Below are 22,384 nucleotides of genomic sequence, written 5' to 3' on the forward strand. Positions count from 1 at the left end.
TGTATATATAGTGTATATGTATATATACATCTATACACACACACGCACATACACACATATATATATATTCTCATTTACATTCTGTCTGCTCACTTTTTGACTCCTTAGTCTTGCAGATCTCATGGTAAGTGAGATTCTATCTGGGTTCTCATGAAGTCCAGGCTGGAAAACTCCCATATAGATACCAATCCTTTTCCCCTCACTGACACCCCTGAATTTGTCTTAATTACTTGTATTATTTTCACATCGTGAATTACAAAGGCAGTTTTACCTCTACTTTTATATCTTGTGCTATTTTCCTCTTGCCCCAAATACCAAAATTGCTAGTTAGAGTTCTGATGGCAAGTCATATTGGAGAGTGATCCTAAATCACATACTATAAAGCTGATATATACATAGATTGGACTGTTATCTCTTAAGAGCCTTCTAGTTCTAACATTCTTTTCATCTTGCATATGAAGAAACTTGAGGCCAACAGAGTTAAGTGATTTACCCAGTCATACATTTAGATAGTAGCAGATCTAAGATTAGAACCCAAATCTCTTGACTAATAGTCTCTTATTTTTTCTACTGCTAATTCTTTTCTTTATTGTTGTTTTATGATCAGAAATTAAATAGTTCTGCCCTAGGCGAATTGTAGCTTCTCATTAAATATTTCTTCAGCTGAACTGAGCTGACCTTGGCAATTAGAACTAGACTTGAGCATAGACAGGAGAGATGTTTGCCTAGATGGCAGGGTATCATTTGTTCCATTTGTCTACAAGCACCTTTCATGGTCCATGGCCTGACTGCCATTTTGTCTTCAGAGCAATCCTGTTAACAGTGTCAGTGTGCCAACTGGGAGGTGGTAACACCAATGATTTCTTATAAATGCAATCATTTTAGAAGCCCCTAAGTAGGTGCTTTAGTGGCTAGATTTGGGCTTGAACTCAATAAGAATCTAGTTCAAATCCTGCCTCAGACACTTTTGTGTGACCCAGTAAGTCACTCACCTCTCTTAGCCTTAGTTTATTCATCTGTAAATGTAGGTAATAATATAACCTACTTGACAAGAGTTATTAAGGCTGAAATGAGATAGCACATGAGTGGTGTTACATATACATATATGCATGTATGTATAATATATGTGAATGCCTATATAACATTTAAACATATTATATATGTATAGTATATGCTTATTATTATAGACTAATCAGATTAGCCAGAAGAGAACCCTAAGGCAATTAGACACAAAACAGAGACATGTGAAGATGTGGTCATCACAGGTTTGGCAGTAACGTGGTGGGGGGAGTTGTTGAAAGAGGAAAGAGAAATAAAGGAGAATCGGGAAGACTACCTATTGAATAACTTTGTGAGGACTCTAAAAGATTCAGGCAAAAGAGCTAGGATTCTTCTGTGGGGTAAAAACAGGGGTTAACTGGAGTGAGTCAGTTGTTAAAATTTCAGAATGAACATTTGTGCCTTGGAAAACAGAAAATCAGAGTTTAATTTATTGTTTTGCTGTTTTCTAGCCCGTCATGGAGAAAATATTAATAGTGAAGATTAAATTTAAATATCGTAATTACTTTTTTTCTTTCTGGGGAAAATTGGTTCTTAAACATTTACCAGAATACCTTTGGGAGTAAATATGATATTCTAACCCCCTTGATTTTCCTTTCTCCCTGTAAAAACTTTGAATAATTATTCCAGAAGAGAATAGTCTCCAAAGGTCAGAGTCTATGAAGTATTGAGAATTTTTGAGACTGCATTATAGTCTGTAGGAGTTACTGTGGTGCTAAATCTGAAGTCAAGAAGACCTAGAGCCCGGCAGAGAGCGCACGGGCTTCGCCTGCAGCCGTGATCCTGCCCCCCGCGTGATGCTGCAGCCCCAGGCGTCCCGGGCGTCTGCTGCTGCCCAGATACTGTGTGTAAGGCTAACTAGAAACAGGAAACACCATCAATCACGCCTTTACAGTACTGGTGCCATCTGATGAGGTAGTCATTAATTACAGATATGGTCTTCCTTTGATAACTCTGACTTTGCCATCAAGACAGAAGCGCTGTCGTTTCACAGTCAAACCCATGTTAACCACAGTTGGTTCATTCCTCCAGGACAATCAGAACGAGGACCAAGGTATTAAAACTGCAGCTGTCTTCACCACAGATGGGAGCAGAATTCCATCTTCAACCTCCATGGAGATTTTGCTTATGAATGATTTTAAACTCATGATAAATGACATGACATATGATGTTCAGTGTCCTAGGAAAGAAAAACTGAGCAGCGAGCACACGACCGACATGGACGACATCAAGTCCTTGGTACAGAGACTCTGTACTACTCTGCATGTGGAGGAGCATCAGGTCAAGAAGGAACCCAGTTTACTGGAGAAAACTGAGGAACTGAAAGAGCAGCTCCAGTCCCTGGAAGAGCTGAAAGCTAAAACTGAAGCTGGCTCAGAGGCCAAAACCCACAGATTCTTGTGGACCGCCCTGCCCTTGATGTCCACTCAGGGTGGAGTCCTGGCGTGGCTCATGTGGTGGATGTACTCAACCCGTCACCTACTTCATCACTTTTGGTAGCTCCATGACCTTCTTCGCTTATTTCCTCCTCACTAGACAGGATTATTCTTACTCATTAAGAATAGACAATTCCTCTCTTTCACAAAAGACTGAAGAAGAAGGATTTTGGTGTGCAACAATATAACAAGTTAAAAGAAGATCTTGAAGAGGGTGAAGAGTCTCTGAAACATCTGCGCCAGCCTCTCCACTTGCAGTTACCAATCCAGAAAATCAAATAGAAGAATTAACACCTGCTTTTATTATTTTATGAATGTTTATTAGTTTGTCTTGGGACCTGGATGTTCAGTGACTCTGTCATTATAGATTTGAATGTTTCAATAAGGAAGAAATAATTTTTTTTAATTAAATAGAAGACCTATGTTTAGATCTTAATTCAGATACAGACTAGTTGTGTTGTATATAACCTGTCTCAGTTTCCCCTGTTAAATGAGGTTAATGACAATACCTATTTCAATAATATGTACAATAATAATTGTATGCATAAATAAGTATTGTACTGTGTACAGTATTCTCCTGGTTCTGTTAAATTTACTTTGTATCAGTTTATGTAAGTCTTTCCAGGTTTTTCTGAAAGCATCATGCTTGTCATTTCTTTTAGCACAATAGTATTCCATCACAATCACATAGTACAACTTGTTCAACCATTTTCCAATTGATAGGCATCCCCTCAATTTCCCATTTTTTGCCACTACAAAAAGAGCTGCTATGAATATTTTTGTATATATAGGTCCTTTCCCTTTTCTTTGATCTCTTTGGGTCTAGTAGTGGTATATCAGGGTCAGATGTGTAATTTTATAGTCCTTTGTGCATAGTTTGAAATTGCTCTCCAGAATGGTTGTATCTGTTTACAACTTTACCAGCAATGTGTCAGTGTCCCAATCTTTCCACATCCTACCAACATTTTTCATTTTCTTTTTCTGTCATATTAGCCAATCTGATAGGTGTGAGGTGGTACCTCAGAGTTCTTCTAATTCACATTTCTCTAATTAATACTGATTTAGAGCATTTTTTTTCATATGACTATAGATAGATTTGGTCTCTTTTTCTGAAAACTGACTTCATATCCCTTGACCATTTATCAATGGTGGAATGACTCATATTCTTATAAATTTCACTCACTTCTTTATATATTTGTGAAATGAGGCCTTTATCAGAGAAACTTGCTGTTAATTTTCCCATTTCCTTCTTTCCTTCTCATTTTGGCTGCATTGATTTGTTGGTGCAAAACCTTTTTAATTTGATATAATGAAAATTATCCAGTTTAAATCCCATAATTCTCTCTCTTTTTTTGTCATAAATTCTTCCTGTCCATAAATCTGAAATGCAAAATATTCCATGCTCCTCTAATTTGCTTAAGATATCACCTGTTATGTTTAAATCAGGTACCCATTTTGACCTTATCTTGATAAACAGTATGAGATACTGGTCTATACCTAGTTTCAGACAAAGTGTTTTCTAGCTTTTTTTTTTTTTTTTTTAAATCAAAAAGTGATTTCTTTTCCCAAAATCTTGGATCTCTGTGTTTGTCAAATACTGGATTACTATGGTAATTACTACAGTGTATTGTGTACCTAATTTATTACACTGATTCACCCCTCCGTTTTTTAGCCAGTACCAGATTGTTTTGATAAATACCTCTTTGTAATACAGTTTAAAATCTGGTTCTTTTAAGCTACCTTTCTTCCCATTTTATTTTCATTGATTCTCTTGATATTTTTGACCTTTTGTTCTTCCTGATGAATTGTTATAATTTTTCTGGCTCTATAAAATAATTTTTGGTAGTTTGATTGGTATGGCACTGAAAAAGTAAATTAATTTAAGTAGAATTGTCATTTTTATTATACTGGCTTTTCCTACCTATAAACAATTAATATTTCTTCAATTGTTTAGATCTGACTTTATTTGTGAGAAAAGTCTTTTGTAATTGTGTTCACATAGTTCCTGGATTTTCTTGGCAGGTAGACAGCCAAGTGTCTGCAGTTATTTTAAATGGAATTTCTCTTTCTATCTCTTCCTGCTGGGTTTTGTTAGTAGTATATGAAAATGCTGATGATTTATGTGTGTTTATTTTTATATCCTGCATCTTGGATGAAGTTATTAATTATTTCAACTAGTTTTTAGTTGATTCTCTATACCACCAAAGAGTGGTAAGTTTTGCAAAGAGTGACAGTTTTGTTTCTTCATTGACTAGTCTAATTCCTTCAATTTCTTTTTCTTGTCTTATTACTATAGTTAGCATTTCTAGACTACGACTGAATAATAATGGTGATAATAATAATAATAATGATATCCTTGCTTCACCCATGACCTTGTGGAAGGGCTTCAAGTTTATGCCCATTACAGACAATGCTTGCTGATGGTTTTTACATAGATCCTACTTAGCATTTTAAGGAAAGCTCCATTTATTCTTATGCTCTCCAGTGGTTTTAATATGGATAAGTGTTATATTTTCCCTAAAGCTTTTTCTGCTTCTATTGAGATAATCACATGAGTTTTGTTGGTTTTGTTATTGATATGGTCAATTATGCAGACAGTTTTTTCTAATATTGAGCCAACCCTATATTCCTGGTATAAATCCCACGTGGTCATAGTATATGATCTTTGTGATAAATTGCTGTAATCGCCTTGTATTTTATTTGAAATTTTTGCATCAATATACATTAGGGAAATTGGTCTATAGTTTCCTTTCTCTGTTTTTCTCTTTCTGGTTTAGGTATCAGTACCATATTTGTGTCATAAAAGGAATTTGATAGGACCCCTTCTTTGCCTTCTTCTCTATGTATTTCCACTGGAAGTGCCCCATGCTTAGAATTCTCTCACTAGTTATTTTTGCCTCCTGGCTTCCTTCAAGTCCCAACTAATATCTCATCTTCTTAAGGTGCCTTTTACAATCCCCTTTAATGCTAGTGCCTTTCCTTTGTTGATTATCTCCAAATGATATTGCACATATCCTTATTTGTACATGGTTATATTTTATTTTGCAAATTTGACTTTTTTTAACCTTTCTTCTTAATCCCAGAGCTTAGCATAATTCCTGTGACTAGGAGCTCAATACATGTATGTTGACTGCCTTGACATGTTGAATGACCCTGTTCTACATTCTGAATTTAGGAATAAATCTGCCAGAAACAATTTTATTTAATATGATTCTAATATCTCAACTACTAATATCTTAGAAAAAAAGATGCCCAAACTAATATAGTTCCCCCATGTTCTCCAATATGTGTCTATCCTAAGATAATTTAAGGTAACATTTGTAGGAATCTTGAATAAGAAAAAGATGATAAATATATGTCAAAATATAGTTTGGGATTAACTTCCAAATAGTCACAACTCAATTCCTTCCTGGACCATTTACCTCAAGGATTGAAAAGGATCTCCTTCTCAAATTTCAATCAGTATCATCCTTTCAGAATGGAGAAGGATGGTTTATAGTAACAATAACTTCAGCACATAGACAAAATAGGGACTGTTTGGTGGGCCAATAGCTCAATCACTTCAAGGAATGGGGCAATGATTTCAAACTCAAAGGGTTGAAGGGGTGTCAATAAACTGTACATGTGGGAGCATATTAACTGAGAAAACAATATATTAACATGATCTATATTTTACTGTATTTTTATTTATTTTGTTAAATAAATCCAATTCCAGAGTGCCTGTCTAAACTTGTGGAATTGCATGTTTGATACTGCTGATCTAGAGGTAGTCATTGTTCTAAATTTTGGTAACCATTCTTAATCCATTTTGCCAAGAAACGCATTTTGTTATTAACCAGCCTTAACCAACCTTCAAAAAGGCAGTTTCAAAGGGCTTCTAGCCCAAAGAAATATGATTTTTTAATATTTTCAGTTTAACTAAAAAGGAAGTTTTTTTCATGTTTCCCCAAATCCTCAGTGGAACATTTTAAGTGTGTAAAATTAAAAAAAAAATAGGATTACAAAAAAAAATTAAATAGTTAAAAAATATTTTCAAAGCAGATTTCAGGTTAAGAACCACCCCCCTCTCTAATACATGATTCTCCCTCTGTATGCAGTAATAAAGCTTACCATCAAATCCCATCAGAGGTAGTACAAGAACATTCAGAAGATAAAGATTAAGTAGTGGCTGCACCTTCATGATTCCTACAGAATGTATTTGTTACACTCCTGAAAAAGCAAAGCAAAACAAATATCTTTTAGAAAAGAATGAATCACCTGGAATTCACTTCATACAATCTACTCCAGTCACCTAATCAGCATTTATTAAGAGCTTATTCTATGCCAGGGATGATGTAAGCAGTAACTTGTATAATCCCTTCTTTCATGTGAGGGACCCAAAAGAGTTATCCCAGATTTGAAATATTCTTTGGGTCTGCATTCCTCAAAATCCTTAGTTCTGCTGAGAAAACTGGAAAATCAGTATGGTAGAAACTAGGTATAGATCAATAACTCACACCACATCTCAAGATAAGGTCAAAATGGGTACACAATTTACACAGAAAGGGTGATATAAGTAAATTAAGAGAGCATGGAATAATTTATCTGTCAGATTTATGGCTAAGGGAAGAATTTAGGAGCAAAAAAAATATAGAAAGCATTAAAAAATGTAAAATAGATCATTTTGGTTATATAAAATTAAAAAGGTTTTGCACAAACAAAATCAATGCAACCAAAAATATAAGGAAAGCAGAAAACTTGGGAAAAGTATTTTGCAACAAGTTATCTCTGATAAAGGCCTCATTTCTCAATAATATAGAGAACTGAGTCAAACATTCTCCAATTGATAAGTGGTCAAAGGATTTGAACAAGCAGTTTTTAGACAAAGAAATCAAAGCTATCTATAGTCATGAAAAAATGTTCTTAATAACTATTAATCAGAGAAATGTAACTTAAAACAACTTGAGATACCACCTTACATCTATGAGAGTGGTGAATATGACAATATAGAAAAATGTTGAATGTTAGAGGGCATGTAAGAAAACTGGGGTGCTAAGGCACCGTTGGAGTTGTGAATTGATCCAACCATTCTGGAAAGCAATTTAGAACTGTGCCTAAAGGGCAATCAAATTGTGTATACCCTTTGATCCAGCAATACCACTGCTCAGTCTGTATCCCAAAGACATCAAAAAAAAAGGGAAGAAGACCTATTTGCACAAAAGGCTTTATAGCAGCCCTTTTTGTGGTGGCTCAGAGTTGGAAATCTAAAGGATGGCCATCAACTGGGTAATGGCAAAACAAGCTGTGATATATGATTATAATGGAATATTATTGTGCTTTAAGAAATGACAAGCAAGATGACTTCTGAAAAACCTGGAAAGATTTACATGAACTGATACATTATGAAGTGAATAGAATTAGAAGAACATTGTATACAGTAACAACAATATTGTTCAATGAAGAAATGCAAATGACTTAGCTAGTCTAAGCAATACAATGATCCAAGACAATCCCAAAGAACTCATGATGAAGCCTACTATCCACCTACAAATCAAGAATTGATAGTGATTGAATACAGACTGAAGCATGCTATTTTTCACTTTCTTTCATTTTTTTTTCCATTTTATTTGAGCCTTCTTGTATAAAATGACTAATATGGAAATATTTTAGAAAAAAAAGAACCTTAGTTCTCAAGACCCCACCAACTAAATGATTTATTTTCTAGTCAACCAGAAGGCATGATTAGTTCAAAGTCAATGCATTTAATGAAATATTATAGTAAGAAAAGTAGTAATAGAACATTTCCCTCATTAAACTCAGAGTCTAATCTTCCACAAATACACTACCAGTAGAAGTGTGAGTGTACATTATTATACTCAATGACCCCTTATGGGTAATAATCTGTGTGATAAAGATCTGTGTGATAAACTTCTGAAATTCTTTAGAGCTGCTACCTTGCCAGCTTGACTCCAGTCTGTTAGAGTAGAGGTGTCAAGCTCATATAGAAATGGATTCCTGTGAGCCGAATGTGGATGTAGTTTTTTATTTAAAATGTTTGCTTAATATTCATTAGGGAAATTGGTCTATAGTTTTCTTTGTTTTTGAACCCCCTGGCTTAGGTAATATAATGATATTTGTGTCATAGAATGAATTTGGTAGGATTTCTTCTTTGCCTATTTTTAAAAATAATTTGTTTATTTTTCAGTTCTCTTACTTCCACAAGAATTTGAATTCAAAATTTTCTCCCCATCTCTCTCCATACCCCACTCCAGGACAACATGTATTATATCCACTCCTTCCTCCAGTCTCTCCTCCCTTCTATTACCCACCCTTTTTCCATCCCCCTTCCCCACTATTTTCCTGCAGGGCAAAGAAGATTTCTATACTCCATTGCCTATATAGCTTGATTTCCAGGGGCATGCTAAAACAATTTTTACATTATTCTTAAAGCTTTGAGCTCCATATTCTCTCCCTCCCTCCCCACTCACCCTCATTGAGGAAACAAGCAATTCAATCTATGTCATACATGTGTAACAATGCAAAACACTTCCATTACAGTTATGTTGTAAAAGACCAACTGCATTTCCCTCTGTTCTATCCTGCCCTTCATTTGTTATGGCCAAAAATGAATATGTGATATTTTTGTTTTTATGAATTTGTGAGATTTTTATGCCCTAATACATGATCAATTTTTGTGAAGGTGTTATTCAGAGATGAGATAGGTATATTCCTTTCTATTCCTCTTCAATATTCTCCAGATATCTATCATATTGAAATGGCAAGCAAAGTATTTGTATTGTTAATTATTTTAATGTGATGAAAGATCTTCCCCATATATATAAGGGTCTGCCCATTAAAGAGAGTTTGATTAGGGAGGATTTGTAGGAAGGCCCACACCTTTTGTTAATGAGGCACTAGTTCTCAAAGGTTGTGATGCCCTCTGGATTTGAAAAAGTACTCTGAAAATAAGTACTCTGAGGTGAGGTTTTACTTTGGAACTTACTCATTGGAAGTGTTTGTTTGGCCAGAGGAGACACTGGGTAGCCACTAATGAGCCCCCTGACTTTGAAAACCCAGATATTGGTGCTTCTCTCTCTGGTATGTATGTATGTAATGGTCAGGCAGTTGGAACTGTCTGTTGATCTATGATGTATGTGTTGCTTATGTCAGGAAGCTGGAAGTCCTGTCTATTGATTTTGATTTCAATGTATTTTCTCTGAAGTTCAAGGTGCTTACTTTTTCCCCTGGACTAAGTGAATGATATATATGCTCGATTAAAGTGATTGTTGACCCCTCAAAAGTTGTGTTTCCTTTTAAAAAACAGATCAAAGAACTCGTGATAGCAGGCCCTCCTGTGTATGTTGAGATGCTTGTTTTTATACTTAGATAACTTTTTCTAAAATTAAATTTATCACCTAACTTCTTTCTTATTTATTTTATGGCTAGATTTATCAAGGTCTAAGAGGGGTAAATTGAAGTCTTTCACTAGTATAGTTTTACTGTTTTCTTTTCTCCTGTAACTCATTTAACTTTTCTTTCAAGAATTTGGATGCTATGCCATTGATGCACATGAGTTCAGTATTGATATTATTTCATTGTGTATGGTACTTTTTCAATATAGTTTGCTTGAATATCTCTTTCAATTAGGTGATTTTTTGCTTTTGCTTTGTCTGTGATCATCCTTGCCATACATGCCTTTTTACTTCACTTGAAGCATAATAGATTTTCTTCCTGTCCCTTATTTTAAGTCTTGTGTGTGTTTCTGTTTCAAATGTGTCTCTTGTACACAACATGTTGTTGGACTCTGGTTTCTAATCCCTTCTGCTATCTTCCTCCATTTTATAGGTGAGTTCATTACATTTTATGAGTGAATTTCTTCACATTCACAGCTATAACTGCTAACTCCAGACAGTTCTTACTTTACATCTGGCAGGCAGATGGCAAAACTCTTCATAGCCCTTGTTTCTGGCTCCTATTCCCATCAGACAGCAGCAGGAGCAGCAGTGCCAGTGCACTCTTGTACCACAGGTCATCTGCTCCAGGAACTGAAACTAATCCAGCTGCAGGGAGCTGCAGAGTCATAGAGGGGACAGGGTCATACAGAGCTCCATGAGGGGTGGGGGAGGTCTACAGAACAGAAATGGCTATATGTATTTTTCTTCTTCATATTCCCTTCTATTCATTCTTCTCTTTTTTAACCTCTCTCCTCCTCAAAAGTCTGTTTTGCTTCTAACCATTGCTTCTCTTAATCCACCTCCTTTCTCTTAGCTCCTTCCTCTCCTACTTCCCAGATGGATAAGATGAAATTCTAGGGGATGTAGATTCTTCCCTCCTTGAACCAGTTCCAATGACAGCAATGTTCAAGTCCTGCCTATTAACCCCATTCCATTTCTTTTCTGTTGTATAAGTTCTTATTTGCCCAACTCTTTTATGTGAGATAATCTTCCCTGCTCTTCTCTCTTACCCCTTTTCCCAATTCATCCCTGTTTCTCACCCTTTAATTTTTCTTTTGAGATTATGCCAATATAACAGGCTCACACTCATGCCCTCTGAGAAGATTCCTTTTAACTGCCATAATGATGATGCAATTCTCTGAGGTTGCATATATCATCTTCACATAGATGAGTGTAGTTTAATCTTGTTTACTCCTTTATGTGTTTACCTTTTTACACTTCTCTTGTGTTTGAATGTTAAGTTTTCTATTCAGTGGTGGTCTTTTCATCATGAATCCTTCAAAGTCCTCTATTTCATTAAAATTCTATTTTTTTCTCCTTTAGAATTTTATCAGGTAGGTTATTCTTGGTTGTAATCCTAGCATCTTTGCCTTCTGGAATATATTTCACCTCTCTGTTACTTTATGATGATGGCTACCAAATTATCTGTGATCTTGACTGTCATTTTCCCTTATAATTTCTTGAAATATGATGTCAAGGCTCTGTGTTTTATTTCTGTTCATAGCTTTCAAGTAGATCAATAATTCTTAAATGACCTCTCCTTGATCTATTTTCTAGTCAGTCTTTTTTTCCTGAGAAATTCCATATTTACTTTTTTTTTTTTTCAGTTCTTGACCTTGCTTTATTGTTTCTTGGAATCTTGGTATCTTATAGAATCATTGGCTTCCACTTATCCAATTCTAATTTTTTCAACATTTTAATACAATTTTTACCAAGCAGTTAATTCTATTTTCATGATTTTCCTACATAGCTTCCATTTCTTTCCCCAATTTTTCCTTTGCCTCTTCTATTTTCAAAATTTCTTTTTTTGTTCTTTAAAAAATCTTTTTCTTTAAGTCTTCTCCATTACTTGTTGAATTTGTGTTCTATCTGCATTTTTCTCAGAGCTTTACTTGTAGATAGTTTTAAGTCATTGTCTTCTTCTGAGTTTATGTCTTGAAGTTCTCTGTCACCATAGCATCTGTTTATGGTCAGGTTCTATTGTTATTTCGTTATTGTTGCTTAGTCATTTTTTCAGTCTACTTCAGACTTTGGACGTTGCATTAGAATTAGGCTCTGCTCACCTCTGGGTGTGTGTGTGTGGGGGGGGGGATGGCATAGGGGATATCCAGCTTTCTTCTATTATGTCTTTATTCTGCTTTCACAGCTAGATCTGAGGGCCTGTGAGTTTTCAGCACTTTCAACGTGGTATAATCCAGGTAGAGGTGTGATCACTGCCCTCCTGGTCTTCACTGTGGTGAATTAAGAATGCATTTTTGCTTATTGTTAATGTAATTTTTCTTCTTAATGGGAAGATATTTCCCATCCATTAATAGGTCCATGTGACCTTCTTAAGTCGCATGGATGCCTGAGTCACATGAGTCACATGGAACAGGAAGGAGTGGAGCAGGAAGGGTGGAACAGGAAAAGGAACTAGAGAAGAGCTGAGAGGAGGTTAGTCAGGGAGCAATCAGAGCTGGAAAAGGCAGCAACTAGGATAAGTGAGAGAGCTTGTTTGTGATTTGTTTAAGGGAGCTGCTTTTTGGGAAGCCTAACAGAGGGAAGGCTTGGGGATGGTAGTGCCCCTGCATTGTTACTATGTATAGATTTTTGTTACTATGATGGATTTGACTTTCTGGTGTTGGGATCTGGCTTTCTGATGGCTGAATAAATGTTTTGGTTCTGTCTTCCATGTGAAGAGTCTGTCGTATTTTGTGATTCAGAACTGTGCCAGCATATTTATAGTCAATGTAGGCACTATGAATATTGCATTGGTGCTACATCTGGTCCTTACACAGTTAAAACCTCTGTTCTTTTGTGGTTTCAGCCTCTCCTCTCTACCATGGAACTGTGACCCAGAACTGAATGATTGGTGCCAGAGTTGTTAAATGACATCCAATTCTGCACCCAGTGCTGGTACAGGGTTCCCCATTATCTCTTTCTGACCAAGTATTTCTGTTGTCCTAAGGCCTCTAGCCAATGCCATTTCTACCACTTTGTGCTCTTCACCAGTCCCCATCCTATTGTCTTAATATATGTACTATATAGTGTACATAGACCTCCTTGTCTTCCTAAGTTGCCTGGGGTTGGAAAATGGCTTAATGTGACTTTTTGTAGACTTGTCCTTCTCAGAATTAGTTTGGTGCTTTCTGTGATCATTTTGTAAATCAGGTTTTGGAGGAGGCTCATCAGTTGTGTCCTTTCCATCCCATATCTTGATGCTGCCCTTCCCCCACCCATATTGACTTAGAAAAAACACAAATAAACATATATGCTTTATTTTATTTTACTTTATTTTTATATATTTATTAAACATTTCCCAATTACATTTTCATTTGGTTCAGGCTGCACTCAGGAATTTTGTGAGCAGCATATGGCCAAGTGTGCTGTGAGTCTGGCATCCCTGTGCTCTCATGTAGTGGCTAGAATTCAACCTTCATTCCCCAAATAAAGTAGGGATCATAGTTCTTTAGTTAATAAGACCATACCTAGTTTATAAAAGCCAGGCACAATGCTGAGATTAAACTCTTCCTTCTTTCCTTCCTTCCTTCCTTCCTTCCTTCCTTCCTTCCTTCCTTCCTTCCTTCTTTCTTTCCTTCCTTCCTTCTTTCCTCTCTCCCTCCCTCTCTTCCTCCCTCCCTCCCTTCCTTCTTTCCTTCCCTTCTTCCTTCTTTTCTTTCTTCCTTCCTTTCTCTCTCTTTCTGTCTCTGTGTGTATCTCTCTCTTTCTCTCTTCCTCTCTTTTTCTTTCATTCTTTCTGTCCAGACAACTATTTGATTTAGGGTTAGCAATTGTCACAATCATCTATGGTCTAGCAAAAGGACAAAGGATAAAGAAACCAAAGTCTTCCCACATAGCCTGAATGGCTGCCTTTATTATGTATATTTGACAGAAACAAAACTCTGCATCTTTGGTTTTGGGGTTTTTTGTTGTTGGTTAGTCATGTCTGATATTCCATGACCTCATCTGGGGTTTTCTTGACAAAGACACTTGAATGGCTTGTCATTTTTTTCTTCAACATTTTTACAGCTGAGGAAACTGAGGCAAATATGGTTAAGTGATTTGCCCAGGGTCACACAGATGATATGTGTTTGAAGCCAGATTTGAACTCATGTCTTTCTGTTTCTAGGCCTGCCTTTCTATCTATTGTGCCACCTAGCTGGCCTCACCTAACCAGTGATACCTAAAACTACATCTGAAGTGTATGTGTAGGCTCAGTGATGGTTCAAAGTCCAAGTGCTATCTATATATTTTTGTAGGGGTATTCTGGAGTCAGCTTGTACTACCTTCAAGAACTTGGAAATCAGCAAATGCTACATTGTTTTATTGTCTCTAGATTTAAGAAAGTGATGGAAAAAAAGGTTAATAATGCAGATTATGTTTTCTGTAATTTTAAAAATTTATTTTAAACTTAAATACAAAATAAGAAAAGAAAAAAAAAATTGCCCTGTAGATAGTAGAACATGAGAGGATTCAATTTAAAGTAACAAATTTCGATTTCAAGAAAACCTACATAACAAAAACTATTCATTGTTTTCAAAGCTGCCCAGCTTTTTTTTTTGCTTCCTTATAGATTTTCTTTTGTTCCCTGCTGTTCACTTTTTACTTTATTTTCTCCCTCCTCTCCAACTCCCCCACCCTAAAGAAGGCTACAATTAAGTGTGAATGTATATACATGTATGTAGATATCTATAAACAACACATATGCACACATATGAACTCATACATATATTTGTAAAACCTTACTATGCTTATTTCCACTTGTCATCTGTTTTTCTGAAGATCATTAATATCTTCTTAAGTCCAAGTTTTCTATTTTTCTAAGTCAACCAGCTCATCATTTCTTTCACCACAGAAATATTCCAACCAATCACATCCTATCTGAGAAATTATCTATGAAAATCTTCCCCAATTTTCTTCATCCCTTCTATTCTTGTCTACATAGGTTTTATTTATACAAGAAAGTTTTAATTTAAAATAATCAAAATTATGCATTTTACACTTGAACAATACTCATAATATAGTTTAAGGTCTGATACTGCTGAATCAGCATTCTTTAAATAATACAGATTAAACTTGTTCTGCATTCATCCCCCCCACCACCACCCAGAGAATTGCTGTCAAACCCTGATGAGTACACTGGACTTTAGGTCATGATCTAGAAACCCTGGATCTCTAAGTGGTTTCAGAGTATAGTGCCAGAATGATATCAGTGAAGTATGTTTGTAAGGTCTTTATCATCATCTCATGCTTTGATTACTGCAACAACCTGCTGGTGGTTCTGCCTGCCTTAGATCTCTCCCCACTCCTATCCATTCTCCATTCAATCACTAAAGTGATTTTCCTAAATGTAGGTCTGGTCATGTCACATCTCCTAGTCAAGAAACTCTATATTGGCTCCAGGAGCATTTAGCATTCAAAGCCCTTCATGACCTAGTTACGTCTTACTTTTCTAGTCTTCTTATATCTTACTCCCCAACATTTACTCTACTCCAGTGACACTGTCCTCCTGGCTGTTCCATGAACAAGACACTATATCTTGACTCCAGGCATTTTCTCTGCCAATCCCCCATGTCTAGAATGCTCTCCTTCCTCCCCTTCAGCAACTGACCCTACCCCCAACACTCCTTTAAGTCCCAGCTAAAATCTTACCTTCTATAGAAAATCTTCTCTAACATGTCTTAATTCCAGCACTTTCCCCTATCTTAATTATTTCCTATTTCTCCTGTATGTAGTTTGATTTGTATATATTTGCTTGCATGTTGTCTCCCTCATTAAATTTCATGCTCTTTGAGGGTCAGTGCCATCTTTTTGTATCCCCAGAGCTTGGCACAGTGCCTAGCACAAAGTAGGAACTTAATAAACGTTATTCAATTGAATTGAAAGAAATATTCTTCATCAAGGTGGATGCCACAGCCCAGAATGATGGTACATGCCCATAATTCCTGTTACCAGGGGAGTCTGAGGCTGGTGAATTGCTTAGGTCTGGGAATTCTGGCCGGAAGCCATGCTAAAGACAATTCAATGTATGAGCTACTTTCATCACCCATATAGTAAAGTCCTGAGAGCAGAGGGGAGCATCTGTGCTTAGGAAGGGTAAACCAACCCTTGTTGTGGTTCAGTCATTTCAGTCATGTCCAATTCTTTGTGTTCCCATTTGGAGTTTTCTTGGCAAAGATACTGGAGTGATTTGCCATTTCTTTTTCCAACTCATTTGACAGATGAAGAAATTGAGGCAAACAGGGTAAAGTGACTTGCCTAGAGTCACACAGCTAGTAAGTGTCTGAGGCCAGATTTGAACTCAAGAAGATGAACCTTACTGACTCCAGGTCTAGTATTCTATCTATTATGCCACCTAGCTGCCCCCAAACCAACCCAGATCACTATAAATATGCCAATTAAAAAAATAATAAATTAATTAAGAAATACATAGATAGATTGATAGAAAATTAATGAATAGATAGAAAGTTAATAGACAGAAGATAGAAAACTAAATGAGTGTCCTAAAACACTGTTAATTTTATGGCCTAGTTTTACAAGTTCAGGACAGTGGGTTAATTCATAGCTCCTGAAATGTAGATGTTTGTGTCTCACTTGTATGCTGAGTGGAAGCAGCTCATTTAACCCAATCCAATTCAGTTTCAATTCAACATTTAACTAAGTGCCTCTGCTCTGCAAGGAACTGTGACAGGCAGTTACTGAAATAAAGACAGAAAAGAGAATTGACATTCAGCTTAGGAATTTACATTCAGCGTGGAGATAACTAGCGGCCCAGTGGACAGAGTCTTGAGTGTGGAGTCAGGAAGATCTAACCTTAACTCTGTCTATGTTTGCCTCAGTTTCCTCCACTGTAAGAGGGGTACAATAACAGGACCTATCTTGCAGAGCTGTTGTGAGGATCAAATGGGAAAATTTTTGTAAAACCCTTAGCACTATGCCTGGCATCACATATGTACTTGTTCCTTACCTCTTACCCCTTCCTTACCTGTGAAATGAGTTTTGACTAGATTACTTCTAAAGTTTTTTTAAAATTCTAAATCTTGGCTATTTGATATGAAATATAGAGTGTGTGTGTGTGTGTGTGTGTGTGTGTGTGTGTGTGTGTTGGGAGTTTGGGGGAGTGGGTGGTAAGTGAATGAGCCTTTAGGAAACATGCTAACATCGGTGCTCCTTTGTTAACAGAAACATCAAAACTATATGTTTAGTTTACGTAATATTCTCCTCCTCACCTCAGCCACTCCAAACTTTCCCTTTCCCCTGTGATTCACAATTGACATTCAATTACTAAAACTAAAAATTTATTCTCTCTTCTCATTTAAGGTTGACAAATTTTTCAAAGTGACTTTTAGCTAGTAAAAAATATGTGATGCTGTGATCAGTGTATGGTCCTATCTAGCAATCCTGGGCATATGACCTGGGCATAAGGTCATTCAAATGCTGTATCCTCTACCACCCTTTATTACTTTCCCAGGTTCTTCTCTGTCTAGTCTAGGATGTTTATGGTTTTAAATTTATTTTTAAAAATGAATTAATTAGTGGTTTTTAATTTCAATTTTGAGGGGTGGGGCACTAGGAGGCACAATAAATAGAAGGCCAGGCCTGAAGAAAGGGAGGCACATTATTGTGAGTTCAAATTTAGCCTCAGACACTTAGTACCTGTGTGACCCTGGGCAAGTCACTCAACCCTATTTGCCTTAGTTTCTTCATCTGTAGAATGAGCTGGAGAAGGAAATGGCAAGCCACTCCAGTATCTTTGCCAAGAAAACCTCAAATGGTTATGAAGAATCAGACATGACTGAAAAATAACAGAACAACAAAATTTATTTTTTAATTCATTTAAAATTTCAAGTCCCAAATTCTCTCTCTCCTTCCAGCTCCTCCCCCACCCACTGAGAAGACAAGCAATGTGATATCCATTATATATGATAAGTTAAAACATATTTCCATATTAGCCTTATTGCAATGAAAAAGTAAGAAAAATATGGAAAGTGAAAAAATTATGCTTTAATCTACATACAGATTTCATCAGTTCTCTCAGTGAATGTGATTTAATCATTTAATCAATTTTCCTAAACTTCTTTCTCGATAGGTCATTTCTTTTGATCAATCAATTAATCAATAAGCATTTATTAAATTCCTCTTACATACTTAGCATTGAGCTAGGTACTAGGGATAAAAAGACAAAAGTGAAACAATCCCTGCACTAAAGGGGCTTACATTCTATTAGTGGGGGCAAGTAGACATGCAAAGTTAAATCCAAAATAGAGAGATGGGAGAGTGGTGGGAGTGGGGCAGAAATGCTTTACTAGCAGATAAATGGGGCAAGAAGGGCTTCACATAGACGGCATACCTTGAATTTCGGTCTTGAAGGAAATCAGGTATTCTAAAAAGTTAAAGAAAATAAAGAATGCATTTTCGATATAGATGGGAAATGGCTTGTTCTTTAGAGAGAATAGTTAAAGAAGATAGTTATTTTCAAAAAGATACTTACTTCATTAAATTGGTGCATTGACATCAACATTAGTATAGTTCTGTTGGTAAATCAGGAACCCTAAACTTGAACTATCTTTGTTTTACTTTGTGGTGAGATTTCATTTTTTTGTTTCATTATTATTATTAAATGTAAGTTGGGTCAGAGGGTACTTTTATCTGGGATGAAATACTACAGCTAAAGAGAGAGTGTAGAACTGGATAAGTAGGTAACTGTGCCAGATTCCTTAAGGGTTGATCTAGTAGTCATCTGCATAGAGACAATTAAAACCAAGAGTGCTGATAAGGTCTCCAAGTGAAGGAGTGTAGACAGAAAAGAAAATGGGCCCAAGCCAGAGCCTAAAGGAACTCTATAATTAGGGTGATTGATATGGATTATAAACTAGCAGAGAAGACTAAGGAAGAATGGTCATATAAAAAGGCGGAAAACTAAGAAAGCATGTCATGAAAATCCAGACAGAGAATTCAGGAGGAGGGGAAAGGGGTAGATTTCATAGTGTCAAATGATGCAGAGAGGTCAATAAGGTTATAGACTGAAAAAAGATCATCAGATTTGGCAAGCAGTAGATCATTGGTGGTTTTTGAGAGAAAAGTTTCAATTGATTGATGAGATCAAATGTAAGGCTGCAAAAGGTTGAGACATCAGTGAAAAGAGAGAAACTGGAGGTAATAAATTTTGATGGCTTTTTCTAGGAATTTTTTTTAATAATGGAAAGAGAAATAGGTGATGATACCTTAGGGACCTAGAAGGGTAAGTGAAAGTTTTTATTCCTTTGTTTGTTTTTAAGGATGAGGGAGACAGCCATATTTGCTATGGGAAGGACCTAGTAGATAGAGACAGATCAAAGATAAGAGAAAGTGGGTGAAAACAGAAGGCAATTTCCTGGAGAAAATAGGAGGGGATGGAATGGGGTAAATGTAAACGGGTTAACCTTCAAGAAGAGAAGGGCCAACTCTTAATTAGAGACCAAAGTTGATGTAGAAATAGGGAGAAGGGAGAGGTCAAGGTGAATGGCCTTTATTTTCTCAGTGAGAGAAGGCAAAATCCTTGGCTGAGAGGATGGGAGGAGAGGAATACAAGACATTTGAGGTTTGGAATAGTTACTTTGAAATCAACTATATAGAAGGAAAAAACCTATCCTGCCACAGTGAAATCCCAATTGAAATGAGATGGGTATCCAGTGAGAATGACTTCCTCTAGTTCCATTCAATGGCACATGAGTGGGGACAGAGGAGGCTGATGGAGAGAGCAGTTCAGGGTTGAAGTTTGGCAAGGTATGAGTGGTACTAGGGTAAGGAAAAATGAAGCTGATATCTGAGTTGATCATTGAAGGAATTCTGGATCCCTCAGATGCTAATACCCTCCAGTAGCCCTAGCTTTTTCTTATGTTTATCTTGTATATGCTTATATATGTGTGTGTGTGTGTGTGTGTGTGTGTGTGTGTGTGTGTGTGTGTGTATATTATTATGGTAATTATGAGAGTTAAAGATCTTCCCCACCAATTAATGGGCCTGCCCATTAAGGGAAGCTTGATTAGGTGAGGCCCACACCTTTTGTTACTTTTCTAATGAGGCACTGGTTCTCAAGGGTTGTGATGCTCTCTGGCTCTGAAAAGTTTATAAATACTCTGAGGTGAGATTTAACTTTGATGCTTACTCATTGGAAGTATTTGTTTGACCAGATGAGACTCTGGGCAGCCGCTAAGGAGTCCCCTCCTTCCCCTCCTTTGAAAACCCAGATGCTGGTGCTTCTCTCTCTGGTAACTATGTATGTATGGTCAGACAGTTATGTGTCTGTTGATCTGTCAGACAGTTGGAAGCCCTGTCTGTTGGTTGATCTTTGTTTCTCTGTATTTTCTCTGAAGTTCAGGGTGCCGACTTTTTCCCCTAAACTAGGTGAAAGATATATGTGCTTGATTAAAGTGGTTGTTGACCCCTCAAAAGTTATCTTTTCTTTTAGAAAAGCAGATCAAAGAACCTGTGATAGCAGGCCCTCTTGTGTATGTTGAGTGCTTGTTTTACGGTTGTTTTGATAGAATGTAAGCTCCTTGAGAGGAGGGATTTTTTTTTAAATTATCATCATACCCCTTCATCTAGCATAATGCCTTTCTTAGTGCTTGTTGTTTGATAGATTGATTGATAGTTGGGTCTGCACCTTAGGAAAATTACTTTGGCAGTTGGAGGAAAAGTTGGAGTAGGGAAAGACTTAAAGCATGGGACCAAGTAGGAGGTTATTGCAATAATTCAAGCAAGAGACTGTGAGGGCAATGCCTGTATGGGTGGAGAGAAGGGGAGAAATGTAAGAAAAATTGTGAAGGTCAACAGGACATGATATAGCAATTGAGACTGGGGCAAAGTCGATACAGAAGTTGTTAACTTCAGTGACTAGAGAATATGCTTCAACAGAGATAGGGAAGTTTGGAAGAGGGGTGGGTTTAGGGGGAAAGGTAATGATTTGTATTTTGGACATGAAGAGTTTGAAATGCCTATAGAACATCCACTTTGAATGTCCAGTAGGCAACTAGGAATACCGGATTGGAGGTCAGGAAAAAATTAAGGCTTCATACAAAGATCTGAGAATTATAGGCAAAGACATAAAAAATTCATGGGAGCTAATAATGTCACCTCATAAAAGAGTATATATAGAGAAAAGGACTTATGAGAGCCAAGGGTCCAATACTCACAACTAGGGGAACCTTTCTTATGTTGCTATCAAGCGAGTGTGTATTGGATAACTACTTGAGGTTCTATATCTGGATAAGCCAGTTCAAATAAACTGTGCATGGCTGAGCAACCCTGGCATCCTCAATACAGATCAACCCACTCACTCTCTGAGTACATGCATAAGGAAGACCTTCCCCCCTCCCCTACTCATCTCCTAATCTTTTCCTCCTGGTAGTTTTACAATTGCCATCTAAACTGGGGGGTGGGGGGATTGATAGTCCTTAACTCTATGCATGACTTATGACTAACCCACCTTCCTACAGGATTTTAATCTCTTCCCCAACTTCATGGGATAATGAATGAACTTGTCATTCACATATGATTTAAACTTTTTTTTTTTACTAAAGCAGAATGGAAATGAATGAAATATTACTTTTAAAATACTTCCAAAGAAGTAGAACTACACTGAACTCCCCTCCCATACTCTCTAACAATGTTTCCCTCAGAAAGAAGGTGGAGTTTTCTTAGAGATTTAGGCAAAGAAGTTGCCTTCAGAAAATTTATTCTATATCAAAGTCACAAGGGTTCAACAGAAACTATATTCTCAATTTCTACTCCTGGCCAGAAATTCATGTAAGTTCTCTATTTCTCCTCATAAAGCATCATGAGTCCCCCTAGGAATGTCAGTCAGTGAAAGGGAAATGTCAAACAATTCCACTAATGTTACATTCCCAGAGGCTCTCTCAGCCCTGCATTTTTCCTATTTTTTTCTAGTATCTAAAAGATATAGCAAATTGTAGGTGAAAAACAATAGCTACCAACTAAAGCAGATGGAACTTCAGAGACAACCTGAATGTAGATGAGGCAAGCAAAATTTTGAAAAATAAGATGCTTTGCTTATGTTCACATAACTAGGAAATATCAGAGCCCATGTCTCCTAACTCCAGTCCTCTTTTTACTACACCATAATAGTCAGCTGCTATGATTAAATTCTTCCTGGCTCCAACCCTGGACACACTTAGCCTTGTATAAGTCCACAGAGAAACCATCTTAACTTCTCTCATTGGATGATTTCCAAATAAATGAAGATTTTACTTCTATAAGAAAGCAAATGGTATTATTTACCCAAGAACAGTGATTCTACATGGCAATGTAAGCACTTACTATGAGTCAGGCACTGGGCTACACGGAGAGAATAGGGAATCATTTTGAGGGGTAAACATAGCAATATCACATGCATCTTCTTTAGAAGTGCAGTTCAGAGAAAGAAATCCGGGAAAGGGAAGAGATTTTTGGACAACCTCAGGAGAAAATGGGGAACTC

At 36.7% G+C, this 22,384-nt stretch overlaps 1 protein-coding gene and 1 pseudogene across 12 annotated transcripts in view; one reads left to right on the forward strand and one right to left on the reverse strand.

Moving 5' to 3' along the window:
- HHLA2 (HHLA2 member of B7 family) overlaps positions 1-22,384 on the reverse strand; it is a 241,522-nt gene that overhangs the window by 18,408 nt on the left and 200,730 nt on the right. For 11 of the 12 annotated variants that reach the window (XM_072614070.1, XM_072614069.1, XM_072614068.1 and 8 more), the window contains one exon: positions 6,606-6,704. The exons of the other annotated variant lie outside the window; for it this stretch is intronic. In XM_072614070.1, coding sequence (XP_072470171.1) covers positions 6,606-6,675 — 70 coding nt within the window. In that variant the 5' untranslated portion in view covers positions 6,676-6,704. The remainder of the gene's footprint in view (positions 1-6,605; positions 6,705-22,384) is intronic. 12 annotated transcript variants of the gene reach the window in all.
- Positions 1,787-2,786, forward strand: LOC140506679 (calcium uniporter regulatory subunit MCUb, mitochondrial pseudogene; annotated as a pseudogene).

Source organism: Notamacropus eugenii, chromosome 5, assembly GCF_028372415.1.
Source record: "Notamacropus eugenii isolate mMacEug1 chromosome 5, mMacEug1.pri_v2, whole genome shotgun sequence".
NCBI lineage: Eukaryota > Metazoa > Chordata > Mammalia > Diprotodontia > Macropodidae > Notamacropus > Notamacropus eugenii.